The sequence below is a fragment of the Oculina patagonica genome, chromosome 9, assembly GCF_052425735.1.
Source record: "Oculina patagonica isolate OP01 chromosome 9, crgOcupat, whole genome shotgun sequence".
NCBI lineage: Eukaryota > Metazoa > Cnidaria > Anthozoa > Scleractinia > Oculinidae > Oculina > Oculina patagonica.
Genome location: NC_135766.1, coordinates 7333882 through 7350453, shown reverse-complemented (window position 1 = coordinate 7350453; position 16572 = coordinate 7333882). Strand labels below are relative to the sequence as shown.

Genomic DNA, 16572 nt, shown 5'->3' with positions numbered 1-16572 from the left:
AATCTGTAAAAGCGTTTTTAAGTAAATCAAAAATGAATTTTTCAGAAAAATCCCGTTTTAATGTGAGGTAGGCGCCAAAAAATTGTTTCGTAGTATTTGAGTGCAGTTATTTAAAATAAAATATAAATATACTTACACCATCAATGACCATTAACTAAAGGCGAGAGAGGTTTTGCTTTCATTTGTTAAAATATATTGACTGCCGATTGTAGGAAACTACAAGAAGTTACACAAAAACTTTATTCTTGTTTTACTCTTAAGGTGGCCCGCGGGTATTTATGAGGCTGACAGTTCCCTTTTTTAAGCGCGTTTTAAGACGGGAAAACGTGAAGCGATTGCTTAGATTTTTGAGAATCTGAAAGCATAAAGCTTAAATTATATAAAGTGATAAAATTTATGGCGATCAAACGCGATTTGTTTAAGTTATGAGCGATTTTCGGAAACCTTCGTTTTTAATAAAATGCGATTATTTTTAAAATGCCACGGTGAATTTTTTTGTAATTACCCCAAAACGCTGCCAAACAATCGAAGTTTACTCACAACAACTTACAGGAAAATCCACTCCGTAGATTTCCTGAACGAGCGACATCTTTATTTTGCCTTCAAAAACTGTTGTGTTATGCGTCTGTCTTGACCGTCGCATAAATGTGATACTTATAATAACCCAGTACCAGCCAGTGTTGAGGCAAATGTCACCTTAATATTGTGTGTAAAAGTTAAAAAGATCGTGTATATACATCAAATGTTAGCAGTCAATAAAGATGGATGGTTTTCAGCCGAAGTTTTGAAAATATCAAACAAATGACGTTATTTCAAATTGCGAAAAATTTGTCGATTTGTTTTGCATTTTTTTAAAGCTGCAGCTAGAACAGGATATTGCAAAAGTTTGTGCCGAGTTTTAGCGTATTCCTTTCATACGGTTTGGAGAATTTGGTCGGAAAGTCAGGTACATTTGCTTTCCAAGTTCTAATCGCTTTGTAAACCTCGCATTTCGAATGAAATTATTCTGTTGTTGTTCGAAGAGAGGTGTTACTTCCAAATTCCACACGATTTTCTGCCGTCAGGGAATACATGTGTATGAACGGTAATTGTCATTTTAGTAGTAACTATTTCAGGCTGTATTATTTCCAAGTGGCAGAAGATCATGCGGAATTTTAAAGTAACACCTCTCTTCGAAAACAACAGTATAATTTCATTCGAAATGCGGGGTTTACAAAGCGACTAGAACTTGGAAAGCAGATGTACCTGACTTTCCGACCGAAATTCTTCAAACCGTATGAAAGGAATACGCTGAAACTCGGCACAAACTTTTGCAATATCCTGTTCTAGCTGCAGCTTTAAAAAAATGCAAAAAAAATCGACAAATTTTTCGCAATTTGAAATAACGTCATTTGTTTGATATTTTCAAAACTTCGGCTGAAAACCATCCATCTTTATTGACTGCTAACATTTGATGTATATACACGATCTTTTTAACTTTTACACACAATATTAAGGTGACATCTGCCTCAACACTGGCTGGTACTGGGTTATTATAAGTATCACATTTATGCGACGGTCAAGACAGACGCATAACAACAGTTTTTGAAGGCAAAATAAAGATGTCGCTCGCTCAGGAAATCTACGGAGTGGATTTTCCTTTAAGTTGTTGTGAGTAAACTTCGACTGTTTGGCAGCGTTTTGGGGTAATTACAAAAAAATTCACCGTGGCATTTTCAAAATAATCGCATTTTATTAAAAACGAAGGTTTCCGAAAATCGCTCATAACTTAAACAAATCGCGTTTGATCGCCATAAATTTTATCACTTTATATAATTTAAGCTTTATTCTTTCAGATTCTCAAAAATCTAAGCAATCGCTTCACGTTTTCCCGTCTTAAAACGCGCTTAAAAAGGGAACTGTCAGCCTCATAAATACCCGCGGGCCACCTTAAACGCTCTTACAGATTTTTCTAAAATTTTGTCTACAGGTAGTCAATCTACTTTAACATATCAAAAAATAAATACCAAGAGTCAAACTAGATTTCGAGAAAATCAAGCTTGTTTGAAAACAAAAGAAAATGACAATCGTTGTGACCAGTAAAATAATACAATTTGCCCATATTTGATCATTATGGTGTATTTTGGCAAAAATCGAACATTGGCTTCCTTGATAATTTTCATTTTCAGAACGACCACCCTACTCAACAAAAAATCGAACTTTGGTCATATTTGATTATTATGGTGTATATCGAACATTGGCTTCCTAAATAATTTTACATTTTCAAACCTTCAACTGCATTTGCAAAAATTATCGTGGGTGTTTACTCGGATGGAAGGTGCATTTGTCACATTGTTTTGTCTGTTCCTTTGTTTCTTACAATATCCAAGAACATTGTCTGGGATATTGTCAGGACTTTTAATAGATTAACAAGTATGTAGTATTTATAAGTATTCCTCATAACATCACATAGGCTGCCCACATAAGATCTGTGGCACCAAACACGGTTATACCATGTTTTATCATGTTTATTTTTATCGAAACACCGTCACTAGAATTTTCCCTTGTCGTCGAAAAAATCGTCGATTCGGTCAGAATTAACTCTGATTTGGTTGATTGAAAAAAAGCGACAGATCTGCGTAGAAAACAGCATTATTTGTTTCATAGGGAAATATGCTCTTGGTCTATTACTCTTTTAACTCAAATAACTGATTTCCAGAGACGAACGAAATAGAATTCCTTAAATCTTCCAAAGCGAATAAAATCAGTTCATCTTCGCTTAGCTGATTTTCACTTTTGAGAAATTTAACAAACGAATAAAAAAACCGTCAAGAGCCTAACCTTAGGCTACGAGAAACAGTATGTTCAGTGTGTGTGGTGTATGTTTAAATTCAATCGTACAGTTATAAACAGCTTTTTGTAGATAAAAAATTCGAAACACTTTCACCAGTAACAATTCATCATCGATGATCAAAGTTCAGGCTGTGCTCACTGTTTTCGCCTAAACACGTCCGTATGGCATTGTTTGCGGAACAATAAACTCAAGACTGACAATAATTATTTTTTCTCAAAAATTAGCATTTCTTTGCATATTATGAACTGCTATAAAATAATACAATGCATTCTTTGTTTGACACAGTCTTTTTCATCAAGGAGAGTAAGTAATGAGATTTTAATTAGGATCGCGGATAGTTTTTCTTTCAACGCTTTACAGAGTTAACTTCTTGAACTAGCAAAAAACTATAACACTTGGCATATTTTCTCACTCAAAAAAGTCCATTACATATATTGGTGTAAACTAGGGTTGAAACAGCGCTTTGGTCGACAAAAAATAGCAATATCACGGTTCAGCAACTTTTTTCATTCATGGGTTGCTTTATTTTTCAAAAATTCATAGCTGCATAGTTATTTCACCTTTTTAGTTTGAAGGTAAATAAAACGCTGAATAAACTTCTATTACAAATTTCAACTGTCTAAAGAGCCGTTAAAGTATGTAAAACAGCGTTGCAAACCATGAATTGCTAGCGTGATCGGCTTGGTAATTCTCCTTTGTGTCAATCATACAGTTACACGTTCTGTCTCAGGCCCGAGCAGCACGTGTTCGGCTTGTAGCAATCCGGGCTTGTTATGCTAATTTGCTTGTTGCTAATCTTTCTTACTCAAGCTGACAGCTCCCATTTTCTTTTACTAAGTTTTTATCTTTTAAAATCATGAAACTTTGCTTAAGGTTATTTCTTTCTATCTTAATTCATATTTGCACTTTTAACGAGAATTCGGCAACCGTGCTTTCGTCGCGATGCAAGAGTCGGTGTGTGGCGAAGGTGAGTAATCGAATTATCGATTGAAAGATTTGAACCTGTCGCTGAATACTTTGACAGGTTGTAATGTAGCACCAATTGTACTTAGGTTACTAATTTTGCAGGTGATCTGTCATTGTTAAAACTTTATAAAATCTCGCTAAACAATTTCTTGTTTCTTATTTTTCTGTTTTTGCATGGCCCGCTTTCGCGCGTCATCACGTACTTTGGAAATCACACGGCAGGAGATCCAAAGAAACAGAAATGTAAGTTAGATTTGCAATAGTTTATTCAAATACTTCAGTGAGTAACTAGCCTCGACGTAGAATGTAATAGGCTGGCAAATCTCCGTTCTTTTGAGCTCTGTTTAGAAAATTTCTAAAATAACAGCCGTTGGCAAATTTGGGTACGTATGCAGATTTGTTGAAGATCAATGCAGCAAATGACTTTCAACAACCGCATAAATTCACACCGTTGTATCAAGTTTTTAACAAGGAATAACTTAGAAAAGAAAACGCAACGTAATGATAAGAAAGAATCAATAAAAGCAACGTGAAAAGTTTCAGTTTGGTCAGCATACTTGGAGTACCATATATGACTTTAAAGCAGTGTTTGTTTGTCAACGAGCTCAGTTTTGCATACAAAGTTAAGCCTTTGCATTCCAACTCAACGCAGTAAAAGAAAATAGCTTTTTACGCCTTTCCTATTCTCACCTATATATAAGTTCTATTTTAGCATCGCACCTTTTAATTAAATGGGGCTGTGAAGAATTTAATTTTTGTCTTTTTTCATGGCACTCGATCGATCGCGGAACCAAGCGGCACGGCTTTGTCATGCAGATATATTCTTTGATTACCTTATGGATGCTTTGTTTTTTTGCTTTTTTCAGTTTAAAGATTTATTACCAAAGTTTCATTTCGTTGCTTTCGGTTCGATCCTAAAACTAAAAAATGTGCGATAAAAAGTTTCGATAAGAAGTGACAAGACTGCAGCGTGATGCTGTAATGCGCTATATTGGTTCATGAACAGACAAATCGAATAGTTTTCAAGATAATTTGCAAAAAGGATAATCCTCGACGCTTCACCGCTATTTGATTTGATATTTGCTGCAAATCGATCGCCAATTTTTGGGAAAAGTGTAGAAAAATGGGTTTTGCATTTAAAGGTAAACTTAGTCACGATTTATACATTTTATTCGTTTTATCCTTCAACATCAAATTCACCGCAAGGCGAGATATTATAAGCAACTGAAAACAACATAATTCAACACCGCAAAATCTACATCACTAGACATAAAAATCTTCATTGTAATATCTCGCCTATATTTAAACTTTTTCTGGGTCATTATTGCACAATACATTCTATACTGTACTGCTATTGGTAGTTCGAGTGCGGTCGTACTATTTTGTAATTTAACTGCCTGCTGAGAGATGTGGAGTTTTATTTCCTGTTGCTTCATATCATGCAAGTATCCCGCTGTTAATTTGTGTGGTTTACGCTGTTAAAGTACCCCCAATGTTGTTAGCACGCATTTCCACATCAAGATCTCATGTATGTGCCTATTATGGCAGATACACTGCAAGACAGGTTCTTGATTTCAGGTGAAAATGATGGTGTACTGCTCCCTAAAATTTCTTGAAAACCTTTTCCTTAAGATTATAGCCTGGTTGGTTGGGCAAGAGCACAGGCAAGTTGTCTGGCCACTGAATCATAAAAAATATAACTAAGGCGTGTTTACACAACAGAGAAAATTGGGTACAGAACTGTCAAAAAATTGGTCAGAACCTGACCACTTTTGTAGAGAAACAGTCAAATCAAAATAGGGCCAATTTTTTGACAGGTCCATACTCAATTTTCTCTGTTATATAAACACGCCTTATGGCCCCTTTTGATTTGACTGTTTCTTTACACAATTGGCAGTCGTGACTATTTTTTTGTCTGGTCCATACCTAATTTTCTCTGTGGTGTAAATGCACCTTAATAAGGCAAGACATTTGAGATCTGCTGGCTCAAAGGGCAAACTGGAATTATTTTTTCTTTTTGGAGCCCTAGAGTCCAGTAACAAGATGTCCATTATGACAAGGTTAATGCACTGCTCTTTATTTGATATCTTATTGTGACTTAATACTCCTTGATAAAAAACTTCCAGTTTTCAAAGAAGGCTTTTTTTGTTACAGTGATGATAAACCACCAACATGCCTCACTTTGTCTATTTTTTTTCCTCAAATTTTGTTATACTTATGATTAACTGGTAATGGGACTTCATGTCATCCAATTCTGTCTGTAGTCATACTCATGATTAAATCATTCTCCTGCTACTCAGTTGTCTGATTTTGTTATTCAACTCCACTCAGTACAATACTCTTGTTTCTATTTAGATAACTGCAATCCCTGATGATGATTGTATCACACAAGACTGTTCAGCAGTAAGTTAAATGTTTTCATTGTTCTGAATTCATGCAAAATTGTGCTGTAAATAAAGGAAACTGCCTTCAGTCATTCTCTCCTTGAGCAAGGTAAAACCACAGCTTCTTGTTTAGAAAAATTTGACCAACCCTTTAGAAGGCATGGTGGCTTACTGCATGTTTAATGATCGAGCTGGACTACAGATGGGAGATCAAGTGGTTTAAGTTTGAATCTAGAGCCTGGGGTTACTGCATTGAGTCATTGAGCAAGATGGCACTTTCTCTCATAGTGCCTCTCTCCACCCAGGTCCCAGGTGTCCAAAGAGTGAATTTTAGCGTTATCCACCCTTAATTTTTGAACAACTGGCCCCTTGCATATAAATGGGTACCAGTGGATTTGATGCAGGGCTTAACCCTGTTAACAAGTGTCATTCAGCATACAAAGATTTATTTTCTCGAATTCAAGTATTAACCCTGTAAACACCCATCAAATGAAGTGATGATACATGTCAAGTGGACAACATTAAAGCTGTGGGTAACTATAAAGCATTAATAAATTATTTTTTCCTCAGTGTATGAAACCATGTCGACAAGAGAAAAAGGGATTGCTGTCATGTACACTTTTATGTGTAAGTAAACTATTCTGATAGGCTTGTCACAATGATTATAATTCTATATAACAGTATTAGACTGTCTGTAAGCAATGGCTTTTATTGGCTGACGATGAGGGGTGAAACCCCAAGTCAACTATCAAAGTTCACTTGATAAATACTGAGAGCAAATTTAAACAGAGTGTTTCTGTTGAGAACCTATCGACTGATAGTTGTATGCATGCCCCTTGAAATATTAGCCAGAGAAGCATAGCTTTGAAGAAGGGGACATGGGGGAGGGACCCTGAACACCACAACACTGCAAAAACGATACACAATCACCACAAGAAAATTTGACAACCCAAACATAGCACACCATAGGTTTCGAGATCACCACAAGGTGGGATGTTTTTCACCGCAACACTGCATAAAAAATGGGCAACATCACGAACCCCCATGTCCCCCTCTTTGAATGCTAATATGCTAGTTTTAAGAACTTCAAATTTTCACAGGGTCCCAACTATCTGACAGATAGTTCTGAGAGAACGATACTGCAACTGTTTTGTTCACCACTGAATTGTCTTTCATGCACCCGTTTAAAAACAAGCATCTTGAATTATTTTTAATTTTTTTAGAGTGAAGGACTTAGTGGTGTTTCTGTATCTTTTCAGGGGTCATTTGTGCATGCAAAAAGAAAAAATGTTTGCAAAGAGTCGTGCAGATTTATAAAACATTTGCATTTTGAAGGTAAGCTCAGACTCATAATAATTACACCCATGATTGTAGAAACTAATTTTTTTACACAAAGTGAGGTATTTAATTATATCTATTTTACCAAACACAGTCTGGTTGATCAGCATGCAAAAAAGTTAGTGTTTAAAAGCCTGGGGCTAGTGGACTTAATCTCTCACTTGCCCGACAGGCTAGTGAAGCATCATTAGCATTGTGCTTTTGAGAATTTTTTTGGGGGTAGTAAAAATGAATTTCAGGCTAGTACATCCTGGCTACAGCCTGCCTGAAGGTGCAACCTGGAAAATTCAATTTGTTTGCACCCTGCTGATTTCAGTTGAGTGCCTTCTCGTGTCTTAGTCATGTATAACAAGTAGAGAGTACAATTCATTCTTCACCTTGGATTGATTTAAATAACAATTCTGATCATAAGGTCTGAAATTTAAAGAAAAAGAAACTTTTGATCACATCTAAGCAGGGATGTACCTCAATTATTTAATTTAATTTTTTTTCAAGTAGAATAATCTTAGAACAACTCCTCTTCATCATACCATTTATTTCATCCCTTTGTATTCTGTGATGCATTATTGAAAACCATTTTCTTTTAAAAAATAATATATAGGTCACAGCAATTCCTCTTGCCCAACTGGAGCAGAAGAAAGTGAATGTAGGTTTTCTTCTAAATTTGTATAAATAGGCAATGTGCATGCATAAAGCATTATCCAATCTTGATGAACAGTTAAATATCAAACGATGACTAACTTACAACTTTACTGATGCTTCAGTTTTGCCAATTATTACAGTAACTATATTCAGTTGTGTCTGTACAATTACTGCACTGTATCCAATAACTATTTTATTTAATTACTGTATTATTTTGTACAACTAGGTGTGCTTATGAGACCTGAGAATGTTCAAGTGTCTGCCCCTGTAACAAACAAAGAGTCTGGGAAATTTACAATAAGCTGGAATGGGTCGTGGCCTTTAAATACGATCTTTGTTTTGATGTCAAGGTGGCATAAAAAGGGAATAATGTTCTTAGATTCCTCACAGCAGAGTTGGGAAGAAATAAAACAGGTACAAACTACACATCTTAAGTCCTATTATATATGTGTAGTGTAATATGTGTGTGGAAGGCATGATTGTAGCCTGAAATGTCATTCCTCTCCTTGCCTTTAGCGCAAACTACATTTCACTTTATGCATTTGAGGTGGCTGACAATAGTTTCCAGCTTTTTCCAGGTCTAATATTTTGATGGGTCACTGTTGGCATTCTTTTTCACTTGATAATACAAAAATTGTACCAAATGAATGCCCGATCATCGTTGAATAAATTGTGTTTATTTTCTTGACATAATTTGTTGCCATAGCAACAGTATAACCTGTCCAAAAAAGCCTTAATTTATCTTTAAAGGCTAATGACTCAAAAATGAACTCAGTGCCCCCTATTTTTATTATTGGCCTCCAGAAAACATCCATATCCTCCCGGTGGAGGGAGGGTTTGGATATGTAACAATGCTTATCACAATTTGGATAATAAAAAGTGGGGGTCACCACAACTTGTGTACCAATTAATGATTGGGCATTTGTTTGATACTATTTTTATAGGGTGTAGACAAAACGTGGACCCCCTTTCTGGACTCCCTTCTGGACCCCTTTCTGGATCGCCTTCTGGACCCCTTGAATTTTGGGTAAAAAAAAAAAATATTAATATTAAACAGGGCACACAACTCACCAGTTCTTCGACCGGCGAGTTTGATTTACTTCAGATAGTGCATTTCTAGTTGTTTTCGCGTAATTTAACTTCTGAATAAATTAATTTGAATTTGATATTGGCGAGAGGATTGTCTGCCTGTGGTTGCGCACGAGGAGGACGCGAGCTGTCGAAGAGTGGGTATATTGGTCAGCGGCAAATCCATTAATATGGCGGCTCGAAACAAAATAGCGGATACGATCGATGAACTTGTACGCTTGACATCTGGACGTTTTGGGAAGTTTTCGCACAAATACATTACGGAATTAGACGAAGTAGTTGATTGCAAAAAGGAGATATTACTTCAACCGGGAATAAGCTGTGGAATTTAGCCAGGAAATTGAACTTGCCGGTTGAAGAACAGATGAGTCACGTGCCCTGTTTAATATTTATATTAATTTTTTTGTAATTATTAATTTTTTACCAAAAATTCAAGGGGTCCAGAAGGGGGGCCCAGAAAGGGGGATCCACGTTTTGTCTACACCCATTTTTATAGCTGTATCAACTGATTAATTGTGATGAGGCTTACCCAAGTGGTGGAAAGTGCTGGAACCTGTAGCTGGCCACCTTAATATTACCCTAGACAAATCGACTCAGTTTGGGTGTACATGTATTGGACATGGATGTGCTGAACACTCTGTCAAAACAACATAATCTTAACGTGGGTTGCATGTAGTCTATGACTTTATTCTATTCTATTCTCTATTATTTACATTCTCTTTTGCACGGCTCTCAACATATCTGTTTTTTAACAAATTTGTTTTTTTATGACGTATTGTCTTAGCAGACAGTAATGGATTTGACTCTTGTTTTAGAAACTTGCTTGTCTTTGACCAAATGTGCCTCTTTTATTGTTATATTACATTTTTTGTACCAAGCTTAACATTTACCTTTATCATAATAATTTAATAATTCTTCTTATATTGGATTTATTGGTTATGTGTATATAGACCACCTCACAGTCTGTTAAAGTGGATGTACAGCCACTGCTATGGTATCAGTTCAAAGTATTGGCAGTGAACCAATATGCCACAAGCTTGTTTAGTCTACCAAGTAAAGTGGAGTATGCCAACCTTAGACGGCTTGGTCCACCGCGCGAATTCCATGTGCTGTCCATACAAACAGTCAAGGGGTTTGCTGAGGTGGATGTATCATGGAAGAAGCCTGATAATATTGCTGGTAAGACCTGCAAATAGAAACAATTATCTTTCCATTCTGGGCACGAAATGCATGTACCTGAGTGTATGACTATGACATGGCTTTACATCAGCCTTTTTATTTAATATTTTGTTGTTTTTTTATTTTGTCGTTTCAGAGGTTTATTTGAGGTGATTGAGTACATGTACTGTTTTGTGAATGATGCACAAAAATCAGAAGTTTCTTACTGTATATCATTAGGAGTGGTGGTGGTTGTATTGGAAAATGGTTAGAATATTGTTCAGGACTCCAGATACTGTTTGTTGATAATGACTCAATCAATCTGTTTATTTGCTTGACAGGTCTGCTCATCCATAGATACAAGTTGTCATGGAGCATGAGACCTGACATCACTTTGGACCAATTTGAATCTTTCCAAGTGATTGACAAGCGCATCAAAGGCAACATCCACCGGTACACAATCACAAAGCTTCAGCCTAACAAAACCTATAAGCTTGAACTTCAAGCAATTATACTCGGGCATGAAAAGAGGCTCAGAAGCAAACGTGTCACATTAACAATTCGGACGCCAGCTTTAACAGAAGGTACTGAGGGTCAAACAGTTACTTTAAATGATCTACCTGGATCCGTGGAGGGAATTAATAGGCCCTCAAGCCAGCTGTCCCACAGATGAATAAGAAAAAAATTGTTTTTAAAACAATGAAACGTGACTTCTTGTATCCCACAGGAAAACAAAAATTGGGCAGAGGTCAGGGCATTGGGGTAAAATTATAGTGTTCAACTGAATGAAGCAAATCCTGGGGAAACGACTTTTGGTTCAAACTATAAGGAGGTTCAAAAAATCAGAGTTCTAGTATAACCCATGGCTTTTCCATTTTTCTTCATTTAAAAATGGTCTGATAATTATTATAATAATAATAATACCGGTAATAAATTATAATAATAATAATAATAATCATAATGATGATGATGATAATAATAATAATAATAATAATAATAATAATAATAATAATAATAATAATAATAAAATCATTGTTGTTGTTTTCTCCACTATGTTAGTTATTTTTCCTGCTACTTTTCCTTTCTTTAGACAATATCAAGAAAAAAATAATGACAAAAAATTCAATTACAAGTTCAAAGAAGAATTCAAAAGCTAAGTCTGTGGTCTCCAAACCAACAATGCAAGGTAAGCGTTTGCTTGACCATTCAGTTAATATACCACAACAGTTAAGTTCTAAATGTTTATTATCAAAACTTACTGTTCCTTCCAACAGTGAATCATAAGAGAATTTTGTTACTCCACTTAAATTGATAGTTTAAACTTCAAAACCTCTCAGCCTTCTTAGGCTTAATCCAAATATTCAATGCTTGGCTTAATTCATCTACATTTAATTGTCAGTTTAGCAACTCAATTTCAGTGATTTTGTTGCACATGCTATACACGTCACACTGCATAGAAGGTCATCAGAAATTTCAAGACCGTCTTCAACAGGGTGGGTCTCAAAAGCCATTTTTTGAGAGAAGAAGACTGAAGCTTAACTGCAATTTCTAAAGGGGTTGGAGTTGGGGGTCTAAACAGAAAAAAAAAAAACACCTGTGGGGGATATGGATATTTTCTGGAAAAACAAAATACAGGTTTGACTGCAATAACTCAATTTTGAACATGTTTAAAATTGTTTTATCATCAGGTCATAATTCAATAAGCATTGTTTCAACTCATCCATCACAAGGTTTGTACTAACTCTACTAACTTTGAACTTGTTAAATAGTGATCTTGATCAAATTTATTTAGAATTTTTTAAACACGGACATACAATTAATTTTTGAGTTCTTAAAAATATATTTATCTTGAAAACGTAGTCGCCCAAAGCACTCTACTGTTCCTACAAACTTAATCATTTCCAGTATCCATAAGACGATATCATTAGCATTACACCGACTCTTCACTCATACCATGTTAATACTCTGCCGATATTTGTTTCATTAATACTCGACCAGTACTCCATCAAAACTTGACCTAGTATCAATTAATTGACTGTGCAAAGGAAGCCTAATGTGTATTTACAGGGAAACTGATGTCCTAAAAATTTAAAGAAAAAAGCAGTCCTTGGCCATGATGGATAACACTGACATTCTGATCATGAACATATATGGCATTTTATGAATTTGTTGAATAAATAACAACTTATATCTGAACTAAGAGTAGCTCAACCAAAGCATAATCTGTAAAATCTATGGTCACATTATTTTGACCAATAAGGTGTAAAATTGAAAAATGCATGTAAGTTCTAATTTTTTGTTCAAAAATTGTTGTGAGCCAGCATTTGTTGCATTATAGTCAGGGTGAAGGTGGCAAAACATTGTTGATGCCCTTTGCTCCACGAGGAGCCTAAAGGAATAAGTCAAGTCAGTCAGCAGGGCGAAGATGAGGGCAATAATAGGGAAGGAGGGCTTATTAATTATTTTAAGTCATAGAGAGCAGCTTAATAGAGGAAAGTTAATTTAAAATCTCACCTTTAATTATAAATACTGTCATTTTCTCTTCAGCCACAACACCTCAAAGTGATGGCAGAGCTAAAGAGTCCTCCAATCTAGAAGCACAAAAAAGTGTCGCTGGTTTAAATAATGTATCAGGGTTACAGATAGATATATTAATAGCTTTAGTAGTCACAATAATTTGTCATGTGTACCTTTAAAGTATACCTTAAATTGGGATAGGTTACACACCAATCAATATGAAATTTCAATATCAGCCTGCAGGCAACTCTCCCCCCTCCCCCCCCCCTCCCTCTGTCTCCTCCTCAAGAAACACATTGAAAGCTAATATCTTCTGATGATGGAATAAACAAGATCTTGAGAAACAGCAAAATCCAGACCCTTTTAGCAATTGCAAATTGATTGGTGCATCCTTTACACTAGCTGAAAAAAATTATGGTGATTTTGTTATTGAACTACATACTCGTGTCATAAGCATGATCTCCACTTGAGTACCAACATTCCATCTATCTAATTAAATATTATGTGTTTAATTTGAGGTTTGTGACAAAAAGGGTAAGAGAAGGAGATATTTAAAATAGGGAAGAGGGAATTCTTGAATACTGACAATAAGTATGGACTGACTGGATGCAGACCATGTAAATATTGCTATTATAATAGTTTATATATTTTTAGAAACAAAGTTTCAATTTATTTTTATATTTATGAGCCAGTCAGGATATTTTAATGTTTGTTTCAGAAATGTTGCTACAGTTGTATTTCATTTCAAGTTTTGAGACAGAGAGTACCAAAATTTATCTTTATTTAAAATGGGAATTAAGTACTTTAGAGCAATGTCTTTAGTCTGACTTTATCTCATGATGTTATTTAATTGCTCTTAAACATGCTTTAAGCAAAACTAACCAGGATGTTTGTTTTGTAAACCTTTTCAGTGCCAAGTGCATGATATAAACTAATAATTCTCCAAGTACTTATTGCCATAATATGGTCTTTTTAAAAAAGTCTGTCTGTCTGAGAATGTGCATACATTGGATGATGAGACAGTATTTCCTTTGTGGGTGGGAGATTTTGTAATTTTGACAAAAAAGAAGTAATAGCAATTGATGTTATCAGAAATATATTTGTTGAGTTACATAAAAAAAATTATGAAGAACAGCATGATTAAATAATGACTAAAATGGTGGCCAGCACTCCATTTGCATGTTGTGGTGATTTGTTTTAATTATTATTTTACCTGAATATAATTGTGTAAAGAAAATAGAATTGTGAGCTTGTCCTGCAGATTCAAAAGCTCAGAGTTCACCTGTACTTGTCCAACAGGCAATTAACTTAGTGTGCAGCCTATTATTCTGATTATTTTACTTCACTGAGCCGTTTATGCACCTCATGCAGTTCAAATAAAACTGCTGCTTTTATTTGGTAATTTGTATTGCTAATTTTGTGCCTCTTGGTTAAAAGTCTTGGCTGAGGCAAATCTGTGATTTAAAAGGAAAATATAAATTTATGGTAATATGCAAGTTAATGGCCTTCTGACATCTTTAAATTGGTTTGTCTTACTCGCAGCCAATCAATGAGACAATAGCATGTGTTGTAATTTATTAGCATGTGGCTGTTTTGTTTTGATGACAAAGCATTGAAAATTATCTAAGCAGTTATCGCTGAGCATGGGTGCATGAATTCTATTTGGAATAATTAGGTTCTGTTAGTGTTGTAGTTTTTAAAATGATTGACAACATTGCAAAATACAATCCTCTGTTAGCTTCTAAACTTCTGAGTTTGCAGATCACTTAAAATCAATGGTTTTATTATAATTATTATTATTATGTTGTGTTTTAAGGACTCTTATATTATTGTTTTATTTGCATAATGACATTGCTGGTCCAATTTCCCTTTCTCAAAATTTGTGTTAAAGAAAATTAAGCAATGGATATATTTTGTTACAACATAGTAGAAAAACAATTTTCTGAAATAAAATATATTTTCAGTATACAGGTAATACTTCTTTTATTTCATAGTTGTGATTGTGGGATTGATTTGTTTGTAAGTCCTGACATTTAGTAATACTTGTATGTTTTTTTGTAGAGTCGTCACACCCTCTGGCAATGGTTCTTCAATTCAGTTTTGTATTGTCACATATCAAAATAGAATTAAAAAATATAAAACAGTCTTGACACCACCAAAGTACCTTATGTCAAAGACAATGTCTCATCAAAAAAGATATTGACAATTTCACTTTTTTATTTGGGGGGTACCCTGGGTGCCAGAGGTTTTTCTTGTGCAGTTCCGCGTGGCAATGGCCTTTAGCCGCCGAAGAGTAACCCACCACGTGCAAGAAAAATCCTCTGGTACCCAGGGTATTGATGGGGTTGGGGCAGTAAACCTGCAAAGCATTCTATTTGAATTTTATTAAATTGATCACGTGAAAACTGATATGTGACATGATGGTGAAAAATATTTCATGATGCTGTTTTTGAATAGGGTCAGGAAAGAAAATTAAATGAGAAACAAAGATTATTAAGTGTTATTGTCTCTGAACCATCAGTCTGATGGTTTCCTCTTGCAAATTTGATGTTCTTAAAACTAGGATATTAGCAATACTTGTTCCAAGAACTTCAAATGTTGCAGGGTAACTATCATCCCAGAGTTCCTTGACAGCAACAATGCAGGGGGGGGGGGACTCCCAAGGGTCAGGGATGCTCATCATCATGCTTAGGGGTGTAAAGTTTGGATTTTTGGTGAGGGGTGTTCCAGGCAAAATGCCAATATTGTTAACTGTTAAGGTCTCGGTTAGGGTTGCACACAAACAAAAACACACAAAAATAGTCTGAAATGTCAGCCGTCCTCTCGCCCACCTCTGTAGTCTGAAATTTCAGACTACATTCAAATATAACTTCTATTTTTAATATTTTGCTATTTTTTAGGGGTCCGAAAAACTTGAGCAATGCCCAGATTGGTCTCTTTATAAATTTTCGACGAGCTTCCCCCGCCCCTTTCATGTGGGAGTCCCCCCCCGCCCCCTTGGAAGAAACACTGTCAAATAGTTTCAATCACGCGCATACATGCAGCGCTAGCGGTTAAATAGAACACCTCTATATCTCCCACTAAACCAACAAAACCTTGAAAATATCCGTGTTCGAGTTCCACTTCTCGTTTGCTATTAAAGGATGTCTACTTTTATAGAGCGGAGAGATAAGCTTATGTGTAAGCTTTATATTTTGGTTAAGCCTGTTCCAGGCTCTCGGTAGTTGAAGGAAAAAGCGAAAAACGCGGGTGAGCGAGGAAAAAACGCCTTCGTCGAGCCCTCGTTTTTTCCTCGCTCGCCCGGCGTTTTTTCGCTCTCCCCCAATTACCGAGAGCCTGAAACAGGCTAATTTTGGTTGTGATCCTATAAACTGTATAAAGTATAGCTAATGTTGTTCGTGTCGTCAGCTTACCGTGTATGTTCGTTCACATCGTCGCACGCTGAATTCATCTCACGGTGTATGAAATCCGTGAATCTTAATCTTATCAAATCTTACGACAAACATGGCCGCAACCGGAGATTTGAACACTCGCGCTAACCCGTTCGCTTCCAGGCTCTACGCAGGCCTTCATTTTATATGTCGTTCGCTATAGCCCAGAACGACACAGGGATGACCTTTTTTGGTTGATGCCAGCAGAATCTTC

General features: G+C 35.7%; 1 protein-coding gene and 1 long non-coding RNA gene across 2 annotated transcripts; one reads left to right on the top strand and one right to left on the bottom strand.

Moving 5' to 3' along the window:
• The first annotated feature begins 3601 nt into the window (after window positions 1-3601).
• Window positions 3602-14893, top strand: LOC144664596 (anosmin-1-like). The gene is made up of 12 exons (XM_078525716.1): window positions 3602-3800; window positions 4022-4042; window positions 6155-6202; window positions 6754-6810; window positions 7443-7518; window positions 8123-8167; window positions 8390-8577; window positions 10203-10431; window positions 10752-10994; window positions 11501-11596; window positions 12099-12140; window positions 12958-14893. Exons 1-12 carry the CDS (start codon window positions 3690-3692, stop codon window positions 13104-13106), a joined length of 1305 nt encoding a protein of 434 aa, XP_078381842.1. The 5' UTR covers window positions 3602-3689; the 3' UTR covers window positions 13107-14893.
• Window positions 10306-16463, bottom strand: LOC144664597 (uncharacterized). The gene is made up of 3 exons (XR_013572834.1): window positions 16341-16463; window positions 12925-13001; window positions 10306-10438 (listed from the first exon to the last, which is right to left on the bottom strand). It is a non-coding gene; the product is annotated as an uncharacterized LOC144664597 (long non-coding RNA).
• Between the last annotated feature and the right edge of the window lie 109 nt (window positions 16464-16572).